General features: G+C 38.5%; 1 protein-coding gene across 9 annotated transcripts in view; it reads left to right on the top strand.

Annotated features, from left to right (window-relative positions):
• Positions 1 to 17,387, top strand: part of ENAH (ENAH actin regulator) — an 88,421-nt gene that overhangs the window by 45,378 nt on the left and 25,656 nt on the right. For 4 of the 9 annotated variants that reach the window (XM_033054615.1, XM_033054613.1, XM_033054619.1 and 1 more), the window contains exons 4-5: positions 10,216 to 10,227; positions 10,608 to 10,692. In XM_033054615.1, the coding sequence (XP_032910506.1) occupies positions 10,216 to 10,227; positions 10,608 to 10,692 (97 nt within the window). Of the gene's footprint in view, positions 1 to 4,058; positions 4,291 to 10,215; positions 10,228 to 10,607; positions 10,693 to 17,387 lie in introns of those variants that run through there. The other 5 variants (XM_033054614.1, XM_033054620.1, XM_033054622.1 and 2 more) reach the window with 3 other exon arrangements.

A 17,387-nucleotide genomic window follows, 5' to 3' on the forward strand; every position in this document is an offset into this window, starting at 1 on the left:
CTCAACTCGACTGACATCTCTGTAATTGCACTTCCTAGCAAGCAAATCAGTTTTCGTGTTTTTCCATATTAGGTACAGAAACTGCTGGCTTTGCCCCCTTTTTTTAAGGGAGCAAAACAAAAAGACCTGCCCAAGAGGCATGTACCTTGTAACAAGGATACTTTCCAGGATTTCTAGAGACATCCAGGTCCTATTGTGTGTTGGTATTTTTGCCTCTCACTGATTACTGGTTTACTGTAAAAACGTGAAGATTTTTTTTCCTCCAAACTTTGAAATTCAGGTAATATTCTCTGGCAGTTCTTAGCATACAGAGTTTTCTGGCTCAGAGACCTTGAATCCAGGGTTAACATTCAGCACATATGATTTAGACACCAGGTCTATAATTTCATTTGTTTGCAGACCAGGGTGACCTAGGCTTTTAAACAGTGCTGGAAAAATTCCTGGCCTTCAGTCTTCTGCTGATATCTGTAACATATTCTAGGTAGGCTCTACAGCTAATTGATCAGTCTAACACTGTGACACACCCAGAGGGAGTTTCTTTTAAAAGACGAAGAGTCTTTTGTGTTCTTGTAACCAAATAGAATTCTTTTGTCCTCATTAAACTTTAAAGATTACCCGTGTAACAAGAGACAGTACTTGTGTGCCAGCTTTCTTTCTCTTGTGTAGAAGAGAGCCTGTGGATAACTATATTAGGGCTGTCTCAACTACAGCAAAAAAGGTGGTTTTATATGTTGTTTTTTATTCTGGTAGTTGTTCCAAGACTTACCTTTTGAAACCAAGCTAGACTGTGGATGATACATTTTGCAGCGCTTACATTGTTATGCAACATAGGAGGCCAAAATAGAAATGGTAGCTAGAGTTAGGAGGTTTCTTTTTGCCTGCTAAAATAACCCAGTTGTGATTCCCAGTCTCCTACCTCTCAGCTGGGTGTTTTCTCAATCCCTCAGTTCTGCTTTCCCTAAGGGTAACTCAGTTATAAAATTTTCGTGCATTCTGGCTGTTCATCATCTGTCTCCCAACCATCACTTGGGAACATGTGAAGTGTTGGTTTGTACCCTTTTGATGAAAAGGTCTGGTTGGTGGTAATTACCACAGGTTTGAGGGGTTTAAGTTCTTTCCCATTACCTGTACTTGAAGAATTTGTTGAGTTTCAGTGTGTGTATATATGCATATACCTATCTTCATAATCCAGTTAAACTCATAATGTTAAACCTGAGCTGCTGGAGAGGCTGAAATGACATAGGCAGGCATGGCATTGCTCATTTTTTAGTTAGGCAGTTTGTTCTTTTTTCATTTTGTGGTTTGTAATTTGTCTAATGACTCGTTCTCTTGCTCCTTTATGCAAGGTGTTTGTGAGCTGCTGCATTGTTAAATTGTTCAGTAGTAGAAACTTTATTAAACTGAGATGCCACTTCTGTTTGTAAAGACTTGGATAAAACTAAAATTTTGTGACTGTAAAATTTCATAACTATGTATGACTTATCACAGCTGGTTGCTGACTACAGTGCTGTTGTCCTCTGGTTTGTTCTCAGCAATTTTGAGATGGACATGAATTAAGCTTTGTAACTGTGTGAAAGTGACTGGGTATAACCTTTAAGTTTTTTTCTGAATTACAGGATTGTCACTTTGTTTCTCCTTCTTGTGAATTTGATTGTGTAGCAGCAGGCACAGGTCAAAATGCATTAATTAGCTGCATCGCAAGCTGATGGTGAGCGCAAGAGATAATTGTTCTTCCCTGGCTCCTGTCAGCCATGGGCTGTGGTGGTTTAAGATGAGCTGTCACCTGTGTCACAGACAGGTGCTCTAGCTCCCATCAAGATGAAATGAAACCAAACCTTAACATTATCAGCGTTGTTTCAGCAGATGAGCAGTTTTGCACTACTGCTTTAAAATAGCTCCTAATAAAACATACGGGATTTCTCTCTCATATCATTTCCAGAAATGTTTAAAGATAAATGTTCATAATGTTTCTGTGTTAGAGTACTGTCAACAAGTGTTCCTAAGTTTTTTCAGCTGGGAAGTTTGTCAATGTATGATCTAGATGTATGATGCAATGTGCGATTACTTAATTTTTCTGACCTGTATCAGTGTAAGAAGTAAAAAAGATCAAGTATCTTTCTGAACATGCTGCTTCAGGAATGGAAATAGGTTGCTAAGTGGCTTGCAATTTAGAAACAAACTAATTGTGCTCCTTGCTCTAAGTTCAGTGAATTTTGTTTCTCTGTAGTTGGTAGAATTTTCCTAAAAGTGCAGCTAGAAATGAATCCTTGGTGTTAAATTTCCCCCCAGCGTATCTGAAATAGATGAATATTTACTTAGACAGGTCACTGGCTCTGAGGCTCTAATATTAGCTCTTCATTTTAGGAAATGGATTGCATCTGCCTCCCTTTTATAAACAAATTACTCTTTCTGAAAAGGTGTCGGGAGGGTATGTGTCATAAAATAAACTTACACTGATGTGTCATGATCAGTGCATTGTATCTGGTTAGTTTTGTTTCTTTCAATGTATCTGCTTGGCTTTTAAAAATTTCTAACACATGCAGTTCTCATTGTATTTTGATGATACTGCTTCAAAACTCTGTACTTGAAGATGACAACTTGTCTCTATTCGTTTAAATAAATTGCTGTGTTTCCTAGTGTATCCAAAATGGCATGTAGAACCTCCAACTCAAAACAGAGAAATCCTACATAGATAGCTTCCCTTTTATTCTAGAATTACGTCCAGTTAAAGTTAGATTCTTGCAGTATCCTTATTTTCTGCTGTGCTTTCTCATTTTGGCAGTTTCTTTTATTAGCTCGCTTATTTTATGCTGGATTTTATTCATGAAAGGAAAGCAGTTTTAATGTTAACTGAGCATACTATTCAGAAATTCATAAAGCTGTAGATGAATTTTAAATTTTATGCAAGGGTTCACAGAAATCTGAACGACTTCTGAGAGATATTAAAGATTAAGTTCTGTACATCCTTTTGGTTTGCAAGTCAGCTGTTGGGTATGGCTCTCTCTCTTTTTAAAATAAAATTAAATCATGATCTCCTTCTCTTGCATATATTTAAAAAATGTCATTGATCTTTTAGTTGGCATCCTCAGCTGTTCTACTGGCTGCTGGCAAAATTGGAGGTTGTTTAATTTAGGATCTCCCTCTAGTGGATCTGCTGGAGCGAGGCACCGCTAAGCTGACAGGGAGGGGCTTTTTGTCCTGATGAGTTCAAAATGCAGAGTGAAAATCTCTGAAGTTAAGAGAAAAGACTTTACTGCAAGAGGCAGCTTTCTGCTAAAAAAACAGTGCAGGTTTGTGTCAAGGTATTTGGAACCAATGGCTGCCTTATCAGTGAAACTGCTGTAAATGCTCTGCAGATTTAGGATTTTGTCCTCCCCCTGAGTTATAGGACTGATCAAATGAACATCCTGACTTCTCAAATGGTTGAACTCTATTTAAATAAATGTCAAAGTGTTTCAGTGTTCTGGTTTGAATGATTGCATTTAGCAAACCCTATTTTCCTGCTGGCTAGCTGGACAGATTTGTAGGCAACCTGCAAATCCAGAAAAGGATTCGCACACAGGACTGCATTTTGTCCTGGAATTTTAAAGAATTAAATATTATAGATTCCTGCCCTACACTGTTTTATAAATGCATTAAAAGTGAACCAAGGTTTTTTTCTGGCGCTCATTTGGGAAAATTTTGAAAGACTGTTACTTGTTACATTAAATAACTGTTGGATGTGGCCAAAAGTGACACCTTCAACAAATGACAAGTGTGTGTCATCAGGTTTAAGAGGTCAAATGAAGAGGATTTCTGGCTCTAGGGCTGTGTGCAGTGCGTTCAGATATTCAGTAATTTGTCTTGTCTGGAGATGATGGCTTGCTGCAAAGGCTTTGCATGCATTACAAAGAAAATTTTCATATCTGCATTAAGCAGGGCTCATTGTTGCAATCAGAGTTGCTCTGGAATGAGAGAAAAGCTTCAGCGAAGGGAAATTAGAGGGCTGGGAATTCTGTCTGAGACAATGGATTATTTCTTTGAAGGAGTAAGGTCACGTAAGGGAAGCTTGTTGGGAGGAACAAAGGAGAGTCACACTCGGTTTTGCTGCAAAAAGCACCTTCTAGTTCAGCTGGAATCAGTGTTGCTTTGTGTGGCATCTGTCTTCAACCTCAGGAAAGCCTTGCTAAGAGAATAGCAAACCAAGTGTGAGATTTTATAGGTGTGTGATTTGCATCTGAGGAGGACCTTGGAATTGTTTGTTACAGAAGATGAAAGTGGCGAAAGAGCTGAAGGAAGGATGTCACAACAGTAAATAAGTCTTTTAATTCTTTCTAATAGAATTACATAGATGTAAGATTTGTGATGTTTTTTGTACTAATATGTAGCAGTTATGTATTGGTTCTTGAAAAGATTTTTGGAATGTTCTGGATATATAGGCAAGGGCAGGATGGGCTTCAGTAAATCTCTTCTAGTATTGCCTTAGATCACAGTTTAATCCATAGGAAAATGGGGAGTAAGAAAAAGAAACAGGGGGTTTTTGTTTCCAAAGTCTCATTATTTTGTTCTTCTGACCTTGGAGGGGAAAAAGCCCCTGTGGTTCAAGTTTTTTGAATTCCTCTTGAATGAGTAACTCTAGAAGTTAGGTTGTCCAGTTATTAAATAAACAAATCTTTATTCGCAGCTGTATACTGATGTGCAGTCCTTTGTCTTCCAGCAGGGATAGGTAATTAAATCCTTGCTGATAGGGGAATGCACACAAATCATGGATTGAATAATTTAATAACTTTGGGAAATGCAAGCTGAAACAAAAATTGGGGTTGCCTAATTGGAATATATAGAGAGACTGCAGAAGACTGAAATAAGAAAAGTGTATGTGGAGCTTGGGGGGTGCTTTTCTTTGTACTGTTTTGGTTCATGTCATGCTAAAACTTGTTTTGGGAGAAGGAAAATTCTACAGCAGTGAAGTAATTATGCTGTACCTGTACTCTTAGCAAGCCTCTGGAACAGGCTGTCAGCACTCCCTGTCAGAACAGGATGGTATTTTTATTACCTGTGTTGTCAAAAGTTGGATAATATCTCTGGTCTTGCTAGCAAGATTTTTCCCTTCCTTTTAAATCTGGGATTGATTAAATATTTTTTTTATGTTATTACTAGATGTTTATAGTAGCTAATACTGAATAGTTAATCCTGATTTATATGCCAAAATGTTGACCCTACATGAAGCTCTACCTGTTTATTGGGACAGAGTACTTCCTCTTCATTGTAATTGCACATAAGATTATTGAAAGCATCTTCAGTGTTAGTTGTGTTTAGAAGTGAAGTTTTCAGTTATGCAAAGTTTTAAGGGTTGCCTGTATGGTGTTCCTAAATTTTTTTGTTGTTGTTATTCAGAATTAGTGGTGTATCATGTGAAAGCATTGAATTTTAGTTAAACAACCTGAAGAATTTAATTGAAATCTGGTAGCTGGTCTAAACTGCATGGCAAATATAAATAGGAGTACATTAATTTATGGATAAAGTTTTGTTTAATAAACATAGAGGAATGTCAGCATATTTTATTGTTGAGGGTTTATAGTGTTGTCTTTAAAAATATTATCAGTAGAAGTTGTAGAAAGATTAAATCTGCCTTTTGGGAGCAGGGTGTTTTCATAAAAGTCACGAAGACAGTTATGAAATATACCTTGGTTAGACTCATTTCTGTAGTACTATACACCAATAGTGACAGTCATCACCTGTAACATTGCTATTTAAACAAATTTTGACACAGCTAAGGGTGGAGAGAGAGCTATAAATATCCCACAGTAGATGGTATTGATGTATTTAACTTGCTCCTTTAAGTTTGTGATATTGTGGTTTCATCAAGCAGCCACAGTTCCCTGCAGGTGAAGCTCCATGGAAGGATGGCAGAGGGGAACTGGGAGCTGCTGGGTCCCCCAGCACACTGGTGCTGAGCCAAGCCTGGCTCCCAGGTTATCAGAGCCTGCTGGCACTGGTAGGAGGCTCACTTCTACTTCAATTCATGAGTGTTTTAATGAATAGCCTTGTTATTCTTGTTGCCTTTTATTATACCTTGATCAAGTTAAGAGAGCTTGTGGATTGAAGTGGAAAGAGTTTACTTTCAAGTTTGGAGTGATGAGTGACTTAACTCAGCTGAAGGTAACTGTGAGTGAGGAAGTAGGTGTTGGAAGGGAAGTTTTGGCTGGAAGATGGTTCACCCAAACAGAAGTACCAGAGAAAATTTTGTCACTCATTAATGCCCTTGTTTTTGGCCATCACAGTCTTGCATATAAACCCATAACATGTCCAGGGCTCAAGGAGTGATGTGGTTTTGGTTCTGCTGAAGACTGGGTAGCAAATCAACCCAGACTTTGTTCTGGCATGGCCTAGAGCAGGACAGGCTCTGAATGGGAGCAGGAGCTGGAGACACATGAAAGAGGGATACTTCACCATAGTTGTTCTTATTGCTTCCTGCACAAATCTCTGAAAAGCCTGTTTTCCATTCATTCAGAAAACCTTTAATCATTTAGTAAAACACCTTTTTTTTTTAGTAAGTTCTTACATACTCTAACAAAAATACATCTTTTTGGCTGTGGCTTTGAACTCTTGCCTGGGGTGTGAGCTTTGCTAAGTAGGAGTGTTCAAACTGTCCTTAAAAGAAAATATTTTCTAAAGATTGTAATTAGTTTATATCATATACCTGTATAAATAAATGTGCTGTCCACTTTCAGTCTCTGAAAAGACTTCTAAAGAACAAGTCATATTTTGATTTGGATATCAAACTGTGTAATTGGAACACTGCTTAGTTTTGGCACTAACATACGTTGAGAAGTAAAAGAGTGGAAATTCTTAGTTACTGATTGGTTTGTATAAACTGTTTCTCTGGGGAGAAAATGGTGATCTTCACTTCGAACTAAAATTCTTGCATGTGATAGTTGGCCAGCTTTACTAGATTTATTCAAAAATTAGGGCTTGTCTTTTACTGCTGTATTCTGAAGTAGAGTAATTGCAGGAGTGAGGTTTTCTGTGGTTTTGCCTTCTTGAATTAGGGCATGTGGGATTCTGAGGAAGACTTCACATGATCAAATGAAAGCACACACTGTGGCTCAGTGTATAACTTGCAGGACATGTGTTGTGCCAATCTTGAATGGCTGATGCTTGGGGGTTTTTTGGGGCTATAGGAATGTGATACTTTCAATATCAGCTAGTGTCAACACTGATAACCTACAATGCAGCTGGCACTAAAGAAGTGGGGTGTGGCATGGTGTGGTGTGACACTCCAAAACAGAGAAGGGAACTGAAAGAATGAAGCAAGAGGAACAAAAGGCATTGAGGACAAACCATGTGTTTCCTTCCCCAGCTTGCCAGTTATGCTTTCCTGGGGTTGTGCAACTGAAATTGGTTTGGCTTTTGAATACAGATACAAGGTACCCAGTCAACTAGGGCTGAAAAATTAAGGAGTTGGAGAAACCTGGTTGTGGTTCAAAAGGGTGATGTTGGGGATGCTTGATTTGGTTCAAGCAGTCCCCAGTAGTCTGTTGATAGTCTGATGTTGATGCCACCGTAATTGCCTGTGTGACTGCATGAAGAACCAGATCTAGCTGGTGGAAATGCTTAATGCAGGCTTTTTTCCCTGGGATTTTTGATTTATTAGATTTCCAGTCGATCTCTCACCACACAGTTGTCTGAACTGGTGTAGAGGAAGGGTGATGCAAAGGTGAGAGTAAGCTGAAAAACAGAAAGCACTGAAACTGGAATGGCTGCTGAACAAATTAGTATGAAATTATATCCTCTGTCAGAATGTGCTGCAGAGTGCACCATCTGTGCCTTTTTAGAAAAAGAGAGATGTTAGGTTTTCTTTAAAACTCAGAATGAATAGACCATTCAGCCTCATGTCTCACTTGGCTTATATTGGCTTCTGAAGATAAATTGATCCTGTAGGAGGATCAGAGTTCTTTTCCAGGCAGTATCTGAGTATTTCTCGTGGGGGTTGATGTTTCTGAGGTATCTTGAAGTGTTCAAAAGCCTTTGAGAGAGATTTTTATTAGCTAGTTCCTGTTTATTTAATATGCCACCTGTCCTGCTACCCAGGCAGTTTTATTTTAGCAGTGAAGTGATAGTCTTGGCTTGCTGTAATAAACCTTCTAGGATAAAACATACTTTTCCACCTGGCATGTACCTTTGACTTTCTAATGTTCATTAGCAGGGTGGCTGCAGAGGGAAATTTCATGAGAAAACGGGATGGATGACTTGGGAGCTGAACCTCCCTTTCTTGAAAGCCTTTGGTGTACTCAGGTTGTATTTCCTTGAGGCAAAAATATTTAAGAAGGTTAATTGCCAGCAGGTGATTTTTTTCTGTCTCCTGTGTGCATAGCTGTGAAAGAAGCCCATCACTGGAGTAGGCTGACCAAGCTAAAGCTGACTTGGCTTACTCATGTTTGCCTTGTGCAGAATGGATGGAGGACATGGTTTTCTGTAGGACAGTGCTGTGGAACAAAGTTCAAGACTACAAGAACATGTTCTGTCTTAGCTAGGTGTGCTGGAAGAGCCAGGGCACATGAAGCTTGGTGTTTGCTTTGTCTTGGCTAAAGAAGGATTTAGGTAGAAAGGTTGTGGAGTGGTGGTAGGCATCCAGCTACTGCAGCACAATCCAGCTTGAACTTTTCATTTCTACTGCATTTTCAATACAAAATAGTTCTGATTGGTACATGGACACATTGTGACCATTTCTTTTTATTTTTGTTCATCATTATTCAATTTTAGGTCAGCATGTTTCATTCTGAGGAACAGGACAGGAATTTCATCATGTATCTGATACACTTCAAGTGTTGCTTGCAGTTTGCAGCTCAAGCTGTGAGCCTTGACTTACTCTGAGTTCTCTGCTGGGCATAGCAAGCAGCAGTGCTGGTGTTTATTGCACCTTTAACTGCTGCTGGATTTTGTCTACTTGTAAAAGTCCATGAAAGGCTGCATCCTGGTGCAGGCAGCAAATAGCCCTGCTGCCTGGGAGCTGCAGTCATGGCATGACAGCTTTCCACCTGTCCCACAGGGGAGAGGGGAGGAGGACGCGCATCTTACGGAAGTGTTAAAGCAGGAGAGTTTTCCAGATGAGCCACGTGGCAGATGTTCCTGCTTAATGATAATTTAATTATTAATTTATCATTGCAATTAAATGTTTTGCGTTTAAAATGCTATAGGTTTAATACCTGTGGATGTCTCTTGGAGTTACTTCAAGCAAAAATAGTACATCCCTAACAATGTCAAGCCATTAGGTGTAAGGGTCTAATGCTTGTAACTAAGGAAGACACCAGCTCTGTAGTGCACTGCCTGCTTTTATCTTCCACAATTAAGTTCCATTACTTTTTGTAGTTGTAGGGTACATACATACTGTGCACTTCTATAATTTCCACAATTAAAGATCACAGTGGACACAGTACTGTGGCATTCTGAGGAAATTAACCTTTCTGTAGGGCTTTTAAACAAGGCACTTGTTTGCTCTGTCTCAGGCAAATTGCCTGTCCTTGATGTGTCAGTGGCATTTCCATGGGTTTGGGTGACTTTCACAAGTTCAGATGGGGAAAAAATTTTGCATTTTGATATTTGAGATGGGGAAGATGTTATTGCAACTCTGTAACTAGTTTGGTGGAATATCTGTTAGAAATTACTGCTTGTGACATTTTCATTGATTTGAATTCCTGTTTCTTATAAATTTCATAATCTTGAGCATAGTTGTAGTCTAAATAATTTCCTGGATTACTGCCTGACAGCAGCAATGCTTTCATGGTCTCCTGTATTCCATTCCACACTTTGTTGTTGTTCACTTCTTTTTACACAGTTTTATGCTGTAAATGCATTTGTGATTAAAATGGTAAAGTGTTTTTTTTTGTTTCTAGAATACAGATCTCTCATAGACAATTACTTGAAAGTTGTATAGTTCAAAATTTCCCATCAGTAAAGGCTGAAGATGATTTTGCATGACTTTCCCTTTTGCATCTCTTGTGCTTAGCAGAATTCAGTTTTCACATTTGTTATATACCCTCGTTCCTTTGGACACAATACTTACCTATGCAAAGAAGGTCTTTGATCCAAGTTGATGACCTGAAACCTGAGTAAATTTTGATGTGACCTGTAGAAACATGCTTTATCTTCCTTCTCTCAATGTGGTGATATGGTTCTGATGGTTTTTCTCCTGTTCTTTTGTTTTTTTCCTTTTTCTGTTTTTTCCCCCTTTGCCAGTGTTCTATTTAGGTGAGTGTTTAAAGTTTTTGAGCCTTCCCTGCTCCTCCAAGGGTATTTGTTCATTGTTTTAAGAAAAATTCAGACTTTTGGAGTGCTTTTCAAAGCTTTTGTCAAATTCCATCATACAGAAAGTTTGTTTTGCATTTCTGTGAGACTTTTCCATCCATGTGAAATAAATTCATTCTGCAGATGTGTGAGGTAACATTGTACATGCGTGAGGTTGCAGTTTTCATTTGCTGCATTATGTTGTTGAGCTTGTTTGGCTTAAAAAGCAGAAGTGAGCAGTTCTTAAAATGTTGTGTGATGGCTGGCCTTTTTCCTCGATTTTTGTGCTTTTTTTGCATGGCAAAAATTCAAACCATTAATTTATGATCTGTCTTTGCTCTTAGGTCCTACATTGCCTCGACAGAATTCACAGCTTCCCTCTCAAGTACAAAATGGTCCATCACAAGAAGAAATGGAAATCCAGAGAAGGTATGGTATTAAAAGTGAACAGCTGTTCAGTTCAAGGAAGTGATAACTCCTAATGAGGAGAAAATAAATGTCAAGGACTTGGAATTGCTCTCTTGGAATTGTGTGAGGGCAGCATTTGTATGTGCGCAGTTTTCATTAGTGCCGCTCTATAAAAACTTTGTCACTGGATCCCTTGTTCGTGCTCTCCACCCATTCAAACAATACCATTGACATTGGCATGCCAGGAAAGAGCTGAAGATCAGAGGGGAAGCCTTGGGAGAGTTCACTGCTGTCATTTTCAACCAGGCTAATTAATTTTCCAGTGACTGTTGTGTGTTCAGTTTTTGACAACGAAAAAAGCAGCAAGCGAGGAAGGAAGTTTTAGAAGCAGAGAGTTGAGTCATCACAAATGACAGGGTTTTTGTCCTGAATGTGGATGTACTAGATCAGAACATTCTATTGGAAATCTTGTTTCCCTTTACACTGTATCCTTTAGGAAAAAATCTTAATTTTCTGCTTTTAGTATATAAATGGATGGAGCCTTTAGCAGTTTAAATTTCAGCTGGAGCAGTGCTGGTTATATCTGTGCTGCCCTCAGTGACTGGTCTGTGTTCCCCTGGTGTTCACCAGCTGGTGCTTCCTCTAAGCTAAGCTGTTCCATTCAATTTCTCTCCCTGTAGGATATTTTTTGAGACCCGTAACATTTCAAATATACTGGATTTTTGCCCATTCCTTTTAATAATCATTATGTATTGATGAAATGCCCAATTTCTACAAACTCTCTGTGGTTGCCATATTCCCACTTCTGTTTTGTGGCAATATGGGGCCTTGCTGTAGGGTGAGTGTCTAGGTTGTGGGTGTATGACCTGGGAAAGTCTTGTAGGACAGTGCTGTGACGCTGGGCTAAGTGAAAACAGTAAGACCTTGGACTGTCCCAAGTACACTGCCTGTGCTGCAATCCTGGATTGTTTTACCATCAAAATACTCCCAGGAGATTAGCTGTTCCCTTCCTGAAGGGATGCTGGGAATGATTTAGATCACATGCAGGACAGAAACAGGGAACAGAAGCCTTGAATAAATGGGAGGTGGTCCAGACCAATGGTGTGAATGCACCTAATATCTTTTATGGTAACTGCAAGAATGTTGAAACATGCTGGGTCTAATTAGCTCTCAAGTTTTTTCTATTTTGCTGTTCAGCAGTTAGTTTGTTTTATGAAAAGGTGAGCAGAACCAGATTGCCAATTTAGGAATAATTCATTTGATAAACAAGCTTTATATGGTGAACAAAGGGTTGACGTCAAAATTGGTCATACTTGTCTGTCTTTTTTCTTCTGTGTGTTCTTAAATCTCAGCAGGAATCACTTTATGTGAAAGTTACCTTGTTTAAAAACAAATATCAAGAAGCTCATTACAAATTTGTCTGTTTGATGTGTTTATGTGCAAGTTTGCTGTCATGATAAAAGTCTTATGTCACTTCTTTTGACAGACTTTTAAAAAGCCTTTTTTCTTTTGATATGTTTTCTGTCCTGCATTAGTGGCTTTTAGCATTTTTATTTGCTGTCTGTTCTTTTAGAAGGCTGCATTATCTGATATTTAATGCTGAAATACTTTTAGAAAAGCATTGTAGATTGGCATCTCCTCAGAAAAAAGTGCTGCCCCATATTAAGAACTCTGAGTGTCTCTTGAAATTTTTGGTATGTGAAGAACATCCTATCAGATGGCATTCTTAAGGCTTGGCTTTTTTGATCAGTGTGCTCTACTTGTTTCCATTTAATGCAATGTCTTCTTTGAAGTCTGGTTCTGGGTTTGTTTTGTTTTTCCCTGAAACAAGGATGGAGCACTGGAATGAGTGTTTGCTTATGCTGCTAGACAGATTGTCCATGGAAAGACTATTGCTGTTGTGTCATTAAGCTTAAGAAGAACATGTAATTTTGTTAAAACATTTCACAAGCTTCTTCAGACCCATTACTCCTGTAACTACATGGTTATAATAAAATTCAATTAACTCTAAGCTAGAACTTCTCTTCTGTAGTAACTGTCTTGCAGCTTTCAGCCTGTAAGAACAAGAGTTACTACCATAATGTAGAGAGTAGTAAATAGTTGGGAAGAAAAGGTTTAAGTATATATTGCTTTTAACATATCTACAAGTGACATTTCCAATCTCAGTAAAGGGTAAAGGCAGTGTGGGCAGGCCTGAATGCTGTGGGGAGCACTAAGACTACAGGGAATGCATGAAATGGGAATAAATGTTACTGCGTGGGAAGGAACATGGGGTTTGTGATGGATCAGGAGAGAGGCTTTGCCAAGTCTATGGCTTGTGGAATGTGTGTCTGTTGGGTGGGGGTTTTCTTTAAAATGTGGCTTGGTAATAGTTGTCTTTGAGTTCTGCTCTCACATCCCTCCTCTTAGGTGTACCTGGATTTAGAAGGGTGTAACTGACTCCCGTGTTAAGTGTGGGAAAATGTTTTTAAAATTATTCTAAGCTGGAGAAAAATATCTGTTTGCATGGAAATTAAAGTTTAAAAAGGGACCCTGTGGAGGTCTGGTCCAACCCCCTGCTCAGAGAAGGACTAATTTCAAAGTTAAATTATGTGGCTTGGAGCTTCTGGGTTTTCCAAGGCAGAAATAGAAACATTTCTTCAGAAATATTTTGCCAAAGGACTGACCAGCAAGAGTGGTGTAATAGAGAGAGCTCTTCAGTAGTTCTGATGTTTTCCTTTGCTTTCATAACCAGTGTTCAGGAATCTTGGGAAAACTGGGATTTGAAGAGTGAAATTAGTTCATTGCCAGCAGAAGTACATAATTTTGCTTCAGAGGTTTTTCTCTATTTTAGAAAGGATTTAGATGCCCTTACATTTTGGGTGGAAGTGCTAAAGTACTAATACTGCTTTGTTTATTTTGCTGCAGAGCTTCATACTTGAATATTTGTATTGCTTACTGTGCAGTGATAGGGTTTCTAAGGCTGCTAGGACCAGATGTGCCACCTGAAACACTGAGGTTTTCATGAGGCCAAGATTACACATAAGGTGTAATGAAGCAATTTTTTCTGGTGAATTGATAATTTTGTTACTGTCTTTTAAGAAACCTTAACACATGGTGGATGCTTTCCCTCTCAGGGAGTGCTTGAAGCTAGCTGTAATTTTCCTTAACTTGCACTCACCTCTGCACAGTAATAGCAGGCTTTAAAACACTTCCATTTTTGATCCTCAAATCTGAAGGGATATTTTGTTCTGCGGCTTGTTTTTCATGTTGTCAGAATGGTGCCCAGGCAGCGTTTATACATTCCACTGATTGATAATGAGCCAGCTTCAGTTGACATATGTATTTGTTAATAACTTCAGAGTTACCTAATGCCAAAGACCATTTTAAAATACAAGATTAGTTCATGGCATGCCTGTGTGTGCTACTCGTGCATGTAAATTTACCTTCTCTCGCAGCAGTGATAAATACATTGTCAGGAATATGAGTCACTGAGTTGGTATCTAATATGACACTTGGGAATGTAATGAGTTAATGTTTATAAATAACTTCCAAATGGTCACTGCTTCATAAATAAAGAGACCAGGAGCTCTAGGAACAGAGGATCTGGACAGATAGTAAGGAATGATGAGGGTGTACAAGCCCCCTAATGTCCTTCAGGGACGTCATGGACCAAAACTTGACCGAATTCTTTCGTAAGTACTCAAAAACATCACAAGTTTGCAAAATACAGCAGCAGAGTATTAGGAGGGGTTGTAATTATTAAATACTTTATTTGTGATTATTCTGTTAAAGAAAACATAGTGTGCCTGTGCTAGAATTTTAGTATTGATATGGTGTGGTTTTCATAAAGCCTGTGGGAGGATTCTTAATTTTAGTGCTAGTTCAGAGACAGTCAAATGTAGCAGTTTCTTATTTACTAAAAGACTCAAAGGCAAGGTTTTTATTTTACAGACTGAAACAGTTTTTTTCTGAGTTTTGCTAATCTTATTTTTTCACTACAGTAAAATATTTTCCCCCTGTAAATTAGTAATTAATACATACTCCTGAAGCTGTTTTGAAAACATCTAGAAATACTAAGAGAAAAAAACTTGCATCCTGCAATTCAGCATCAATGTAGCTATTGTAGTTCAAAGAGTGAAAGTTTGCCCATGGCTGTGTGTCCCTGATAGCCTTATTTCTACTGATTTCTCACAGCCTGGAACTTTTCCCTAGTTAGTGGCCAGATGTACAGCTTCCAGTTTTCCTTTGCTTCTGAAATAGTGCCATTTATTCAACAGCTTCTTTCAAGGAAGTAGGATTTCTTTAAAAGGCATATGGATTGATGAAATTATAACTGAGCCTGTAACAGCTCTGATCTGAGATACATATGAATATGATGGAGTCATTGGCTTTTTGGTTTAGGGTTTGAGAGGTCAGTAGAATCCCCTCATATGATTGTATTGTTTGTGCATAGACACGATTTAGATGGAATCAAAAGGGAGCTGTTGTTGTTTTGTTTTTTAGCCTGTCTCATTTTCTTTCCATCTGTAGTAAAGTTTTCAGAGACTTGCCTGGCTTTGTGGATGGATGTAATGGGTGCTGTGTGATTACAGCATAATTGTAGATACTGGTAACATTCTTCTGTTCAAAAGACTGAGAAGACTACTCTTCCATTAAGCAGTATTCAGATGACATCAATAAAATTGGTTTGAAATCTTTCAGTTCTGTGGGGTTTTTTCTGTTTATTGCAGAACATGAAATTGGAGTTAGAAGCTGTTCTATATTTTTCCAGATTTTTGGTTATTATGGTTCCCTTTTATGAAATTGTGTGCCTGCTGTACTCTGTGGAATACACTACTGAAAGGGAGTCCCCAATGAAAGTAGGTTTTCCTGCTGCTGAGGTGGTTCTTTTTTCTAAAATTCCATGAGTACAGGTTTCTTTCTCTGATATAGCTTCTGCCAGGAAAGTTCATGTTCTGCTAGTTTCAGATAATATATTGAAAAGATGGACATGAGGAAAATTAGGCTTAATGAGGTTTGATCCAAGAGCATTAATAGTTCCCTTAGTCTATTAGAATTCCTCTATCTAATACATGTCAGGTTTCTAGTTGTCTCTTCATGTCTTTATCGTGGTGACTGGCTACTAATTTTTGCTTGACTGATAAAACCTAGTTCTTATTACTTCCAGCTGATGCATTTTTAGCTTATAACATAAAAGCTTCTTCTTAAACCTTAAATCCCTTTTGATCAAGGAAATGAAAGCTTGTTAATTTGACTTTGCTAACAGATAAAACCTAGGACACTAAACTGGACCCAGACAGTATTTTCTTTGCAAAAGCAGAAAGGCTCTTCCTGGACCTTGGTAAAGCATTTGATAAATACCAAGAGGGAATTTCCTAGCTAATGTGAAAGAGAGGAGGATTGCTGTGGAAGTGTGAGGAGCACAAGAACAGGCATCAGTGCACCAATGGGACCTGTAACAATCAAATTTGATTTGATGTTTTGCTGAACAAAGCAAGTCCTTGTTGCTGATGTGAGTTAGGATACATGAGAATGAAGGAGAACAGGAGGAGTTGGATGATATTGCAGAATCTGATGATCAGAATAGAATGAGAGTTGATAGCAGGTTTCCTGTTTTTAGAGGGGAAAACCACCAACCTGTAGATCACATTGGTGTGCAGGAAAAATCAGATGGACATTGGAAGTGTTACATGCAATGGTGACTGATCAAGAGAAAACTGCCTGAACATTGGAGATAGCTGTAAGGACCTAGATTTGGGCAGTATTTCAACATCATGATACATGTAGTCAATTACATGCCTTCATAATTTTGCATTGTGTAGAGGGTTAGACACAAATTAAAAAAAAAACAAAAAACCAAAAAAACCATAATTTCGATCAACCTCATCTCTCACTACTGGTTAAAGAACCAAAGGTCCAGGACATGCTCAGAGTGGCAGTAATGGTCAGTTCCAGAGCATATACATGAAGTCACCTCACAAACCTCTGCCCTGTAACAGTCAGACTTGGCAGATCTTCTGAGTCCCTGTTTCTTGCTCATTGTACCAAGCTAAGTCTTGTCTGGGTTTCTCTGACACCATGTGCATTATGCTTAGGTAGAAACTGTTCTGTCAAGCACTTGACAGAAAATAAAGCTGACTTGTTAAGAGTTTTAGAGCAGGAGTTTAGTTCAGATAATGCAAAGTGAAGTTTATGCAGCTTAGATTGCTTGGGAGGATGCAAAGAGGTAAAATATTGATCACTTCTGCTGAGCTTGTTATTGGTGCATCCATGTACTTTTTATTTATGAGGATTCTCAGCCTCTGTGGAGGCTGCCTGTGTTTGATGTCAATACAGATTGTAAATTTCCAAGATGTGGATGGATTTTCTCTTTGTACATGAATTATGAAATTTGGGGGGTGGTGTGTGTTCATTCCATGGTACACAATGTGTAGGCACTGAGATATGTATTCAGTAGGTTTGCATAACTGTAAAGGAGAGTGAGCTCTGTGGTAAATGCTGAATTTTGGAGTGGTGAATAAATATTTAATATTAAAGATAGAAGAGCAAGTTTAATGCTGGTACTCCATTTTGATTACTCAGATAAGTTCCTGCAAATTTGAAGGGCCATAACAGACACATTTCCCTGAACTTGTGTAGAAGATGATCAGAGGATTAAACTATTAAAAATCAAGCTAGGAGCTAAGTTCAGAATAACATGTCAAAGCACTTTTTTTCCCCTCTTAGTAGTTTCA

Source organism: Catharus ustulatus, chromosome 3, assembly GCF_009819885.2.
Source record: "Catharus ustulatus isolate bCatUst1 chromosome 3, bCatUst1.pri.v2, whole genome shotgun sequence".
NCBI classification, from domain to species: domain Eukaryota; kingdom Metazoa; phylum Chordata; class Aves; order Passeriformes; family Turdidae; genus Catharus; species Catharus ustulatus.